The following is a 13,921-nucleotide window of genomic DNA, read 5'->3' on the forward strand; positions in this document are numbered from 1 at the left end:
ATATTTATTGACCGTCGTCAATGAATGCCCTACAAAGGGTTAAACTAAAAAATGTTAAGAAATAAGTTGGAGAACATTTCTCGAAGTGAAGATCCGAGCGTCCTGCCCTCTTTGGTCCATGTGATGCATTCAAGTGTTTGAGGGGAGGGGGCGGAGGAGTTGAGGTATTCTCCGCATCCTTCTTTCTTAGCCAATAATGTCGGGGGAAGTGTTCCAATCTCAGCTGGCAGACATTTAAAGGGGAGACAGTACGGCGCTGGAGCAATTGCAATCAAACCCACTTGGTCGTATTTCCCTTCCCGCCCTGCCACGGTCGCCGCAGTGTCAAGTCGACAGCGATAGTGGGTGCCAACTGCCCGCGGAAGGTGCAACGGAGATATACTGAGGATTGCAGGTCGGTGACACTTTTGTTTATCATTAGGCTTCATCTATAGTTTCGCTAAACGTCTATTTGAATGCGCTATAAACGCATCAATTTTTTTTTTTTTTTTTAAATTATTTATTCGAACTTAAATGCATACAAACATCTGCTTCTCAAAAACTTGACCAAAAAAAAAAAAAATTGACACATTGAGATGTAATTAACACGGTTATATTACCATTGCATAATAAAAGAAACAAACAAAAGCATACAGTTTAACATGCAAAAATGATATGATAATTTTAACCAGAGGCTTCAGGGAAAAACATTCTCATCAGTTTACTACTTTTTAAATTGCTAATTAGTCATATTGATTTTAGTGTATATTTTTGATTGGAAAAATGCAGATGCTGTATAGGTTGCTTCTCGAACTTTTGTTTGTGAATAATAAACAGCAAAAGAATTACAGTGATCCCTAGCTACTTCGCGCTTCAAACTTCGTGCCCAGTCCATCAGATTTTGTTTCAATTAAAACAAATAATACCGTATTATTTTAAAAAATGTTTATATGCATTTATACCTGTACAAATCATTGTTTTCTTTTATATGTATCTAATAATCAGGGGTGAAAGTGGCTAGAACTTCTTGCCGGAACTCCCCGTCATGAAGGTCGCCACGGAGCCAGAAATTTTATCTTTTTTTTTTTTTTTTTTTTACCTTTCATTTTTTTGGGGGGTGGGGGGGGGGGTTGGATAGGGGTGTCAAACCTTTTAAACTACTGAAATGCAAAAAAAAATGTTTTGGCACAGTTATTTCTATAACACAAAAACTGATTTTCATTCAAAATTGTATTTTTTTCAATAATTTGCAAAATCAAAGTTAACAAAAACAGCAATAACCCCAACCTCCATCTCCTAATTTTTATTTTCCCACATTTCCTCACATACTAAATGCCAGTTCTCAATTTTAACTACCTAAGAACATAGGATGTATATTAAAATTGAAGTTAATGTAAATATTTACTTTTTTTTATAATAAAGATATAAGTAATATACATCCAGAAAAATAAGTACAAATGACCTATATTATGCAGGGTGAAATGGAATATATTTTGAAGATTGCGCAGGCATTGACGTTTTAAAATCATAAGGAAATGATTAAGTAGCCTAACATAAATGAACAAATATCAGTCCAAAGTGCACATTAACAGCTAAGATGTTCAGAACCTCCCCGTCAGAGCAAATAATACTAAATATGATAAATAAGCCTCCTCAACTCTTTCGTTGCTTTTAAAGATTTGATCCATTTTATGTTGCATTGCCCATTTTTGTCGTATCAATTCAACCTTTTTTTTTTTTCCTTTTGCTGTTCCAGAAAACATGCACATTTGAACCAATCAAAGCTAACTGCAGTATCTCTGCTGATCACATGTCAATATGTCAGCCAATTGAACGGATAAATGAGTCCAGGCATTTTGCTTTGCTACGTGCATTCGCACATTAACGTGACTCATCATCGTCAGACTTAGATAACTGTAGCAGCAGGGGAAACCTCCATGCAGTCCATGGAATAAAATAAATAAGAAATATTGGTGGAAACGGATTACACTACACAAACACTTTATTATGCTTGTTGTTAACATTTGTGTATGTAAATCTGATGTTGGTACATTGTTTTCTTCTTGGAGATGAAATGCATGTGTGGCAGCTTAGCATTTTTTTTTTTTTTAACATAGCGTTTTGACAGTTGCCGTCATATTTTCGGAATCAAAGCACCGTGTACCGGAACAGCATTCCGGCCCTGAATCTCATACCGGAACTGCGTTCTGGCCCTGAATCTTATACTGGAACTGCGTTCCTGACCATTCTGGCCCACTTTCACACCTGCTAATAATTATAAAATTTGCAGTGCTCAAAAAACATACATATAAGGGTTTTTTGTTGTTGTTTTGTTTTTGTTCTTTTTAATTATACTTTGGGGGGAAAACGGGAAAAAAGTCATATGTATCTCAGAGATATTGGAAGGAGATACAGTATCTCTTTCCAATGCTGTTAAATCTGAATAAATACATTGAACACACCAAATAAATGAGCTCCACGCGAATATTTGCATGTCTACCGCAGGAGGTAGTGTCATTTTATGCTGCCTTCACATGCTCTGGGAAAGATGAACCTTACCACTTGCTAATTGTTGATTAACAGTAGGTCCTGTTCATGGGCTTTTGATGTCGTAGCAAAAATAAAACTGCAAACACGGACTTTATTTTAGTTTGTTGTGTGGGAAATTGATTCATCTATTACAATTAGATTGTGTAATATATGGCGGAAAACATCCAGGTGACTTGAATTCCACTCTGAGACCCCCAATTTGACCAAATTTCAAAATTGTCCAATATACACGTGTGATACATCATTGGTAAGTTGAAAATCTCAATTTTCTTGGGGAAGAAAAATTTTGAACAGGAGGGCATTTAGAAAAAAAAAATTTATTTATATTTTAAACAACAAAACCCTAACTGGAGGTGAGAGCATGAGAAAGCATAATTAAAGACGTCATTATTTTAACGAGATATTATCGCGTACTTACATTGTTTCGATCAAAAAATTCCATTTAGCATGTATAACCGAGTGTCAAGACACAGCTGTGAATGGCTACAGCCGGATTTTGGGGGGATTTTATGGGTGAAACATGGTAATATAACAAGGGTCGCGATGCAAAAATCACAGACATCAAGGAGTGGTCGTGATTTTCTTTTTCAAATTTTTACTCTTTTAAATGTTTTTTTTTTTTTCTTTTCTTTTCTTTCTTGGATCAAATATTTATCATCTAAAATATCAGGGGAAATGCAACAGTAACAAAAAAAAAAAAATATATATATATATATATATACAATTAAGCGATAGTTTTTAGGTAGATATCCGTGACTTATTTACAGACACCATTTTTTCATGTTGACATGATTTGTTTAAAAGTGAGTGAATAATTTTTTTGAGTTGTTTTTTTTTTTGTTTTGTTTTACAAAATATTAGACATCAATTAATGATTCTAAGGTGAAACTGACAGACATTTCGAATAATATAATTACTTACCTTCTTTTTATGGCTGGTTTGAAACAAAAGCAGTTGCCCAACGTCTGTAAACGTCTCCAGGGTAAAACAGACAAATTAAAAATAGTTCGGGGGCTAAATGCGCCATAAAACTGCTATGACAGCATATAGACATAATGTTCTATCAAACACAACAGTTCTTTTGGCTTAAAATACAGCAGTTTATTTTAAAGCGGGGTGCAAGAGCATAAACTGTTTTTTCAGCCTTGTGTTTGTTTTCTGCCATTTATAAATAATATGTTTTTTTTTTATGTATAAGTTTTTGCAACATTTTATAAACACGGTTAAAAATGTATAAATATAAATGTGTACACTATGTTATGCTGGCGTCAAAAGGTGTAAATTGATGATAAATCTACTTTAAACAACTTGAGTTTTTTTTTACCATTCACAATTACTTGTTCATGCTCCGCCATTTTGAAAAAAGGTCCCCCTATTGTAGAAACTTGGATATCATGATAAAATCCAGCTTTTCCAGCAGAGAATTCAACTTGAGATGGCGTTCAAATGCAATTTTAACTATTTACTATAAACCTCCGTGAAGTTGCCCCCCCATCAGACGCAAATTTATAGAAAAATGATGTAATTCGTTTGTGCTAGCTTTGTGCTGAAAAATATTTTCTTGGTGCTACTATTGTTTTTGAGATACAGTATTAATAATTCTTTTGCGGTCAATCTGAGGTCAACCAGCAATTGTTTGTGCGGGTTTGTGCTGTAAAAATGTTCGTTTGTGCTGCTATCATTATTGAGATGTTGAGATATTAATTTTGAGTGATGACATCCCATAGCCGCCCCCCCACATTTATTGCAAAATGGACACAAAATGATACCATAGGTTTTTGCTACATTTGTGCTGTAGAACAGCGGCTGTCATTTTTTAGATATCGAGATATTAATTTCCAGGCGCTGTGATTGACGTCATCACTTGAACTAAATATCTCGATATCTCAAAAGCGATAGCAGCACTAACGGAATTTTTTTACAACACAAGCACGCACAAATATAGCACAAACCATTGACTCCATTTTTAGCCATTTTAATCAAAAGGGTTGACCTCTGTTTGACCTACAGTAGTATGAAAAGTATCTGAAGCTTTTGGAATTTCTCACATTTTTGCATATAATCACCATAAATGTGGTCTGATCTTTGTCAAAACCACACAGATGAAAAAACAGTGTCTGCTTTAACTAAAACCACCCAAACATTTACAGGTTTTTATATTTTAATAGGGATAGTATGCAAACAATGACAGAAAGGGGAAAATTAGTAAGTGAGCCATCACATTTAATATTTTGTGGGCCCCCTTTGGCAGCAATAACTTCAACCAGACACTTCCTGTAGCTGCAGATCAGTCTGGCACATCGATCAGGACTAATCTTGGCCCATTCTTCTCTACAAAACTGTTGTAGTTCAGTCAGATTCCTGGGCTGTCTGGCATTAATCGCTGTCTTTAGGTCATGCCACAGCATCTCAATAGGGTTCAAGTCTGGACTTTGATTTGGCCACACCAGAACGTGTATTTGTAACATACTGAGGGGGGCGTTGCAGGACAAGCCTGTCTGAACTTTTCCCCCCAGGTGCTCCCAATCACCTTGATTAACACCTGGTTAGGTGGATTGGTGGAGCGGGACACTTGGCGGCTATAAATGCGGCATTGGGAGAGGACATGGGAGGTCCTGCTCTGCGGACGGACTCCGTACCGAGGGAGAAGGACTGAAGGAGGGGTTGACGAATTTTCATTGTTTTTTATCCATTTTTATGACTGTTCTTAACTTTTTTTAGAGACACTTTGAGGGAAGGCCCAGCAGGGCCTTGAGAGGCTCAACCCTCTGGAAGCCTGCTCAGGTCTCGTGATTTTTGTGGTTTGCAGTGACATTTCTTTGTTTTGTCTTTTGTTTTCATATATTGCATCCTATCCTTATTAAAATATGAAAACCTAAAAATGTTTGGGTGGGTTTAGTTAAAGCAGACACTGTATTTTCATCTGTGTGATTTTGACAAAGACCAGATCACATTTGATTTCATGCAGAAATGTGAGAAATTCCAAGAGGTTCAGATACTTTTTCATACCACTGCATAAAATAATTGTTAATGTCACAAAACAATAGCAGCACAAACTTTTTTTTTCAGCACAAACAAATGACATATTTTTTCTCTAATCTTGCGTCTGATGGGGGGCCAACTTCACGGAGGTTTATCATGATTACGACACCACATGAAGGCTGCATAACCGTAGGTCGCTGTTTGTAAAGCCACACATACTGAAAATTAATTAGTTCTGGATTGAAACATTTAATTGGAACATAATATTTAAAGAAATAAATATTTCTTACTTTATATTGTTGTAAATGTACAAAATTAAAATTTCCACACCACATTTTAAACATTGACAAAAAGCTGCCGTCATTTTTAGCATGTGCTGCTTTCCAAACGTGCACAATTGTGTCCTAACAAGTGTCTCTCTCTCTAGTCCAGGATGGCCAAGTGGACGCGCGTGGCATGCAGCCTGCTCTTCATCCTCGGCTCGCTGTCCTCTCCGGCGGAGTGCAAACGTAACCGAGGCCCGCAGAGGGGCTCCCAGGGTGGCGCCATCCCTCACCCCGACAAGAGCAGGCCGAACGAATCGGAGCGGCGCCCTCGACCCCCGCAGGGCGGCGCCTCGTCCCCGGCCGATGAAGTTCTGGAGTCCAGCCAGGAGGCTTTACACGTGACCGAGCGTCAGTATTTGAAGCGGGATTGGTGCAAGACGCAGCCCCTCAAGCAGACCATCCACGAGGAGGGCTGCGTCAGCCGCACCATCATCAACCGCTTCTGCTACGGCCAGTGCAACAGCTTCTACATCCCCCGCCACATCCGCCGGGAGGAGGGCGCCTTCCAATCGTGCTCCTTCTGCAAACCCAAGCGCTTCACCACCATGACCTTTACTTTGAACTGTCCCGATCTGCAGCCGCCCACGAAGAAGAAACGCATCCAACGCGTTAAACAGTGCCGATGTATATCCATTGACTTGGACTAGTTCACTCCACCTAACCTTGTCGTGTCTGGGTTTCTTCGTAATAGCCCGAAGGAACATCTATTCCTCATCTGTGTGAGTGACACATTGTAGTTCTTTGAATTTTTCTGATACAAGAGTGTGTTGTGAGTTTGGTTTTGTTCCAGTCAGTGGCGAAACAAATGTGAATCGAGCCCAGGTGCGATAAGTTAAAAACGGCCCGCCTCCGAAGTGAACCTCCGGCGGGTGAGGGTCCTACTGGATAATTATTCGCGGGGCCCTCCACACTTTCGCAGGGCCTTCAATGTTTGGGGCGGTACGAGTGGAAAATTTTCTGCTGCCCCCTCCAGATAACCAGCCAAGCCGGGGGGAGGGGGGGATTCGAGATATTTTAACACTTAAACACTATATTCCAGCTCAGCGCATCATCTTACTTTTTCTGCAGTGGTGGATGAAGTACTTTGTCCTTGTCCATTTTATGGGCTTTACCGAGCTCTGAACGTCAGACTACTTTTTGACGGTTTCATTTTGCATCCAGTTATTAATGGGAAGGCCCTTGACATTAAAATTAACCCTTTATTGTAAGAATATAATGATTAGAAATAAGGTTATAAGCCATTTTAAGTCATTATGTCCTATGTGACAAGCCTTTTGTTTGGGACTGTATTTACAGTACAGTGTTTCACAAAAGTGAGTACACCTCTCGCATTTCTGCGGATAATCAAGTACTGTATATGTTTTCATGGGACAACACTGAAGAAATGACACTTTGACACAATGAAAAGTAGTCTGTGTGCAGCTTATATAATAGAGTTCATTTAGTTTCCCCTCAAAATAACTCAAAATATAGCCATTAATATCTAACCCCCGGCAACAAAAGTGAGTACACCCCTTTGAAAAAACATACATCCCTAAATGTCCAAATTGAGTACTGCTTTTTCATTTTCCCTCCAAAATGTCACGTGACTCGTTTCAGGAGTGCTGTCAGCATTGCTGCAGAGATTGAAGAGGTGGGGGGTCAGCCTGTTAGTGCTCAGACCATACGCCGCACTCTACATCAAATTGCTGTGCATGGCTGTCCTCTTCTGAAGACGGTATACAAGAAAGCCCGCAAACAGTTTGCTGAAGACATGTCAACAAAGCACATGGATTACTGGAACCTGATGAGACGGGCCGGCTTTTTTGTGTATCGTCTTCCCCCTGGGGTGACAGCCGTACATACCAATTTGATGTAGAAGACGGCGTATGGTCTGAGCACTAACAGGCTGAACCACCTCTTCAATCTCTGCAGGAATGCTGACAGTACTCCTGTAACGAGTCACGTGACAGTTTTGGAGGGAAAATGACAAGCAGTACTCAATTTGGACATTTAGAGATGTGCGTTTTTTCATAGGGGTGTACTCACTATTGTTGCCAGGGGTTTAGATATTAATGGCTATATTTTGACTTATTTTGAGGGGAAAATAAATTAACTCTATTATATAAGCTGCACACAGACTACTTTTAATTGTGTCAAAGTTTCATTTTGTCAGTGTTGTCCCATGAAAAAATATACTTAAATATCTGCAGAAATGCAAGGGGTGTACTCACTTTTGTGATACACTGTAAGACATGTTGTTTCCCTTTTTTCCCCAAAGTATAATAAAAAACCAAACATAATACACATTTTAAACATATTACTGTCCCACTGAATTGTTTTAAACAAGAATAACGTAACAAAATGCTTGTCTTTATTAAATGCTTCACTGAGTGAGTCCACTCAAATACACGCAATGAGTTGCCACAGCACACTACCGCTAGTGTTTAACAAGCTAAACGATTATTGACAGATCTGCGGCTTTGAAGATGTGCTACCAAGTTTCTCTGGCAAGATCAAAGCAGCACCCATGTCACTCATCGTTAACCTTAACAAGCTGTCTGCTGAGCAAGAAAAGCAGCAGAAGGGAGAGTGAGAAGCTGTATATGATCGGATCGGGACATCTCTATACTGTATTTATTAATGTATTTTTTAATTGGGAAAAAAAAAAATCTGCGATGGACAGAGGGCAGGAAGTTTGAAGTAGTAAGCGATCACTGTATTGTTTATAACTATAATTTAGAGTAATACAATGTTGATAAACTTAAAAGTGAATAAAACTAACCACGAGTAACACTCTAAAGTTTTTTTTTCATCGTATTTAACTCATAACATGCCATTGACAGCAATAGACGTGTAATTCATTTAAACTGGGAGGACTGGCTGTGACTTCATCGTTCAGTGCCAATGACGGCGCTCGACATCCAATCCATTTAGACAGCAAATGATTGGTTCGTTTCTTTGTGTTAATGTCGGAGTTTTTGTTGTTGTTGATGAGTTTTTGGCTGAATTTCAGAGGTTTTTTGTGTGTGTGTTTTGGTTGATTGTGAATTTTAGGTGAGAGGTTGCAAGAGCATTTTGGTGGTCAAAGTTGTTTTCTTTAGTGAGTGCGAGCTTTTTGGGTGAGTGTGGTTTATTTTGGGGGTGAGAGTGAGAGCTTTTTCTGGGGGCGGGGGGGGGTGTATGAATGTTTTTAACATCTTTGTACACTAAGTGAAGTTTTTTTTGTTATGTTTGTTTAGTCCTAATGTGACTTTTGTGTTTAAGAGGTGAATGCAATTTTGGCACCTCATTATTCCTCACATTCTAGCACTTCTGTTGAGCGTAAGAGAATTTTAAAACCGGTTGTTACTATTCTCCTTTTTTTTTTACCTTGACAGTTATAAAACATCTGTAGTGGAGGAACTTGGCAGCACGACTTGGCTTATTTAAGAAATCTCTCATTGTTTAGGTCATTTTCTTTTTATGTTTCCACCGTGTGGAATTGCGAGGATAAGCGACGACATTTGTAAATGGAAAGAGATTTTATTTTGTTATTTCAAGAATGTCTTTAAGTTAATCTTAATGTGAAAATGTTGATTTATTTTTTGTTTGTTTTGCCTTATAGGACACGTAAATAACCCCACCAGGGTTCAATATGTAGATGTTTCATGTAAAATGATCTCTAAAAATAGAAATAAAATGGATTCTGGGATGTTTTGGCATGTTGCATTTTTCAAAGCAAAATATGGAATGATTTCATGTTAAAATCGCTAATATGGTAGGTTTCAAAGGGAGAAAAATGCGCTGGGTTCAGTGCTGTTTTTGGCAGCCTTTTTAATTTTCATCTTAGTCTTTTGGAAAATAATACTTTTTATTCTTATTATAGTCATATTTTAGTCATCTCAAAATGTGTTTGTCCTCGTCTTGTTTTTGTTGGCAAAAACTCAAGACTAAGTTCGTCCAGTTTTAGTCAACATTTGCTAAAAATGTTTTTGTCTGTAAATTGAAGAAAATAAAGGTTCCCAACTATTTCGAATGAATATTGACAGACGAGCACTTATTGTAGCGTCTATCTACAAGGACAATGCCAACTTGGTGATAATCCATACTCAGCATAAAAACTACATTATTTTCAATTAATTATACCCGCCTGCACGCCACAAACTGTAAGTAAAAAAGGTTGTCCGAGAATTTAAAAGGACGCTTGCCGTTAGCATTAGCCTAATACGAATGCTATGCTAATGCTACAAGTTACCTTTAGTGTGTAATAAGGGTGTAACGGTACATATATTTGTATTGAACCGTTTTGGTACGGGGTGCTCGGTTCGGAACGGAGGCGTACCGAACGAGTTTCTGACGTAATGTGATCCTTACTTTTCGAGGCTGTGAGTTGATCGGGTTACAGTTTCTTTGTGTAGATTATATTTACTCTGTCTTCTCTACTATAATGAGGACTAACATGGTAGGACAGTATATAACCCAGAAACGTCAACGGCGCGACAACGTGGCTGCCGCGAGAACGCAGTGAAACGCAGGTGTTAAAGTCAGTCAGCTAATGCACACTAGTCGCAGTGCGGCCGCGTGTTAGACGCATCCCAGAAGCGGCTCAACGCGACGCACACGAAAAGAACGGCAGAGTTTATTATTTGACGCGAGACGCGGCCCTCCTGCGTCAATACCACTAGCTAGGATCGGGCAGACCGGAAGTCACTCGTGTAAAAATACGGTGGATCCAGTCAATTTTCAAACTAATTTGCAATCGTAACCCACTTTTTGAGTCCATCAGATCTCTTGAGTGGTAGATCGGGGCACAGTTGACTTGTCTTTGTTGATTTACTGCTGTCTTCTCTGCTATAATAATAACCAACACTGCCCCGTGTTTAATACAAAACCCTCCTACCACAACAAAACAAGTAGGAACTAATATTCACGTAGGAATTAATGTTATACAACATAAAATATACAATATAAATGAATACTAATTCACATTTGTAAAATATAAACACATAATAAAATAAAAAATAGCCCATTTAAATAAAATAAATTGAAATGAGCTAAAACACCTGTAATTAAATAATAAGAATAATACACAGATCCTGCTTACACAATTAAATTTATTAATTTCTGTGTGGCGCTTTAACTTGAGAAAATCCACCAATAAAGCTTTTGAAAACCGTTCATAAGAAGAAAAAAAAAGATTTATTGAGGCATTTCATTTGTATAATACATGTTAAAATCTGTCATTGGGATTGCTTTTCTCTTTAGCACAGGACTTCTTTTTCCGCGTATTGGTCAGCTTTCTCAAATTGTTGTTGGATTATCTTTAAATACCCGCTACTTTTTGAGCAGAATTCTAGCTTTGTATAGGCTCATGTTCCTATTGTTGAAAGCACAAAAGTGTGTAATAAACAACTAGCACATTTATATTTTGCATTTTGTTTTCTTACTGTTCGGAAAATGAACTGAACCGTGACCTGAAAACCGAGGTACGTACTGAACCGAGATTTTTGTGTACCGTTACACCCCTAGTGTGGGATAATCGTTCTGTGTTTAGGTGCGAGCAGCATGTCACGAGTGATACGACCAAACACTGCTACGATGAGTAGTAAAAGTTACAACCAGTGTTGTTAATCTTACTCACAAAAAGTAATTAGTTACAAATTACTTCTCCCAGAAAGTAATTAGGTTAGTACTCAGTTACCTCAATGTAAGTTTAAGTAGTTACTCGGCAAAGTGACTGACTGACGTTACTTTTCATGTTCTACGCGTTACTACATGATCCATTCTGTAACGTCTTACACATCAAATATGATTATTAGGGCTGTCAAACGATTAAAATTTTGAATCAAGTTAATTACAGCTTAAAAATTAATTAATCGTAATTAATCGCAATTAATCGCAATTCAAACCATCTATAAAATATGCCATATTTTTCTGTAAATTATTGTTGGAATGGAAAGATAAGACACAAGATGGATATATACATTCAAAATACGGTACATAAGGACTATTTGTTTATTATAACAATAAATCAGCAAGATGACATTAACATTATTAACATTCTGTTAAAGCGATCCACGGATAGAGAGACTTGGAGTTCTTAAAAGAAAAATGTTAGTACAAGTTAAAGAAATTTAATATTAAAACCCCTCTTAATGTTTTCGTTTTAATAAAATTTGTAAAATTTTCAATCAAAAAATAAACTAGGAGCCCGCCATTGTTGATGTCAATAATTACTTACACAATGCTCATGGATGCTGAAGCCTATAAAATCAGTCACACCCAAGCGCCAGCAGAGGGCGGCAAAACTCCATAAAACACAACAAGTGAGCGTTTCACTGTGTAATGTCATTTAAATCTCTCTGAGCGGGGCATCTGCGTTATTTGCGTCAAATATTTTAACGTGATTAATTTAAAAAATTAATTAACGCCCGTTAACGCTATAATTTTGACAGCCCTAATGATTATATTAACTGATTGAATTGAACAGTCTTTTTTAGGTCACACTTTTTTACATAAAAAAAAACACCCATACAAGAGTGTAATGCAATACAAACTTTAACTTTCAAATGCTGTGAGAAAAAAAGCCTATTTGTTTTTCCTGTTGCACTGAACCCGCCCCCAACCGTGACCCCCGTACCGAGGTATGTACTGAACCGTGACTTGTGTGTAGCGTCACATCCCTAATGTATATAGATATATTTTTCAATATGCAGGTGAGGCTCTGAATTCTCTTCCCTCTCCCATCTTTGTTGTAGTTGTTTTGGGAAAAAAAAAAAAAATCACACAAGGTTTATATATACATCATTCAAGAAAAGTTTTGGGCAAGTGACTATTTTTGGTAATAAAAAAATATAAACAAATTATTATCATATTGTTGCATCTATGAGGACAATGCCAACTTGGTGAGTATACATACTCCGCAGAAAACCTACATTATTTTCAATTAATTGTACCCACCTGAACGCCAGGAACTGTATATTTAAAAAAAAAAAAAAAAAAAAGGAGCATTGTCAGCCACAAAATGCAAGCCACCTCTGTATTAAAATGTGTGCCATGATCCCAGTATTTGACATAATACAAAACACAATGTTTACTCATTTCCTCGTAAGTCCAATGGTCCCGCAGTTGTCAGACTTTTCCTCTCCGCAGGGAACAGGAATTTTTTAAACCCAAAAGGGCTCACACGCCTCTCCCTGGTGCAGCAACAAAACCCTGCAGCACATTTGGCTGGCGTGATGCAAAAACTAAACGAATAATCCGCAAAATCAGCTGAACTGTGAGATGCTGACCCGGGTGACGTCTCATTAGCATTCCTCCTCAATCCAGGAAGTCACTCATTTTCATGGCACCGGATTTAAAAAAATTTGAATATCTAAATCTATCGATTCCACGCACATCCAAGCAGTCCATTTAATTCAAGAGCATAAAATACCGCGTGAAATATGAAATAAACATGCTTTTTGCAGTCATAGGCACTTTAACAGAATGTAGCAATGCAATATTTCATGGTTAAATCTGCATGTTAGTAGCTCGTAATAGCTGAATCACATCAAGATATAATTTTTCAGTGTACTGTTTTGGCCTATCATTGATGATGTTCCTTTCTGGTGTCACTTCTAAAATATTTGGGAGCACCTCTTGTCCAGAATGAATCATTACCAATGGAATGTTCTGTTGTACCAGATGATTAGGAAATCCTATCCACCTCCACATCAATGCTATGTGTCATGATTCAAGAAGGCCACAAGGAGTTTACTGTTGAATCCTCCCCTCAGCAAGAGCTTATACGTTTGTGGTATTCTGTACTCTATTGTGATGTGTGCGTGTATGCATGCACGCATACTGCTTCTTTTAGGATGGACCGCCACTGCGTCTAGCATCCGGTCGATATTTAACAAAGATCATAGACTTCACTATCAATTGATAGTACTGATAGTGCTATTGCCTAGTGCTGAGGCAATGGTGACATTGGACTTCTAAGTTGTGATTGTACAGTAATGTGAAAAAATTAGGACACCCCATTAAATATTCAGTTCTTTATTAAGAAATGTTCACATATCAATGCCGATCTTTTTTCTTTATCTTTGGAAAGGAAAGTGATTTAATTGCAGGTAAACAAC

The 13,921-nt window shown here is 37.8% G+C and overlaps 1 protein-coding gene across 1 annotated transcript; it reads left to right on the forward strand.

The window, feature by feature from the left end:
• The first annotated feature begins 248 nt into the window (after positions 1-248).
• On the forward strand, positions 249-7,227 carry LOC130931190 (gremlin-1-like). Its single transcript, XM_057859761.1, has 2 exons — positions 249-394; positions 5,939-7,227. Exon 2 carries the CDS (start codon positions 5,945-5,947, stop codon positions 6,482-6,484), a length of 540 nt encoding a protein of 179 aa, XP_057715744.1. The 5' UTR covers positions 249-394; positions 5,939-5,944; the 3' UTR covers positions 6,485-7,227.
• Positions 7,228-13,921: the final 6,694 nt, after the last annotated feature.

Source organism: Corythoichthys intestinalis, chromosome 15 (genome assembly GCF_030265065.1).
Source record: "Corythoichthys intestinalis isolate RoL2023-P3 chromosome 15, ASM3026506v1, whole genome shotgun sequence".
Classification (NCBI taxonomy): domain Eukaryota; kingdom Metazoa; phylum Chordata; class Actinopteri; order Syngnathiformes; family Syngnathidae; genus Corythoichthys; species Corythoichthys intestinalis.

Excerpts from the sequence above, each read along its gene's own strand:
- LOC130931190 (XM_057859761.1), top strand. The coding sequence starts at position 5,945 with ATGGCCAAGTGGACGCGCGTGGCATGCAGCCTGCTCTTCATCCTCGGC.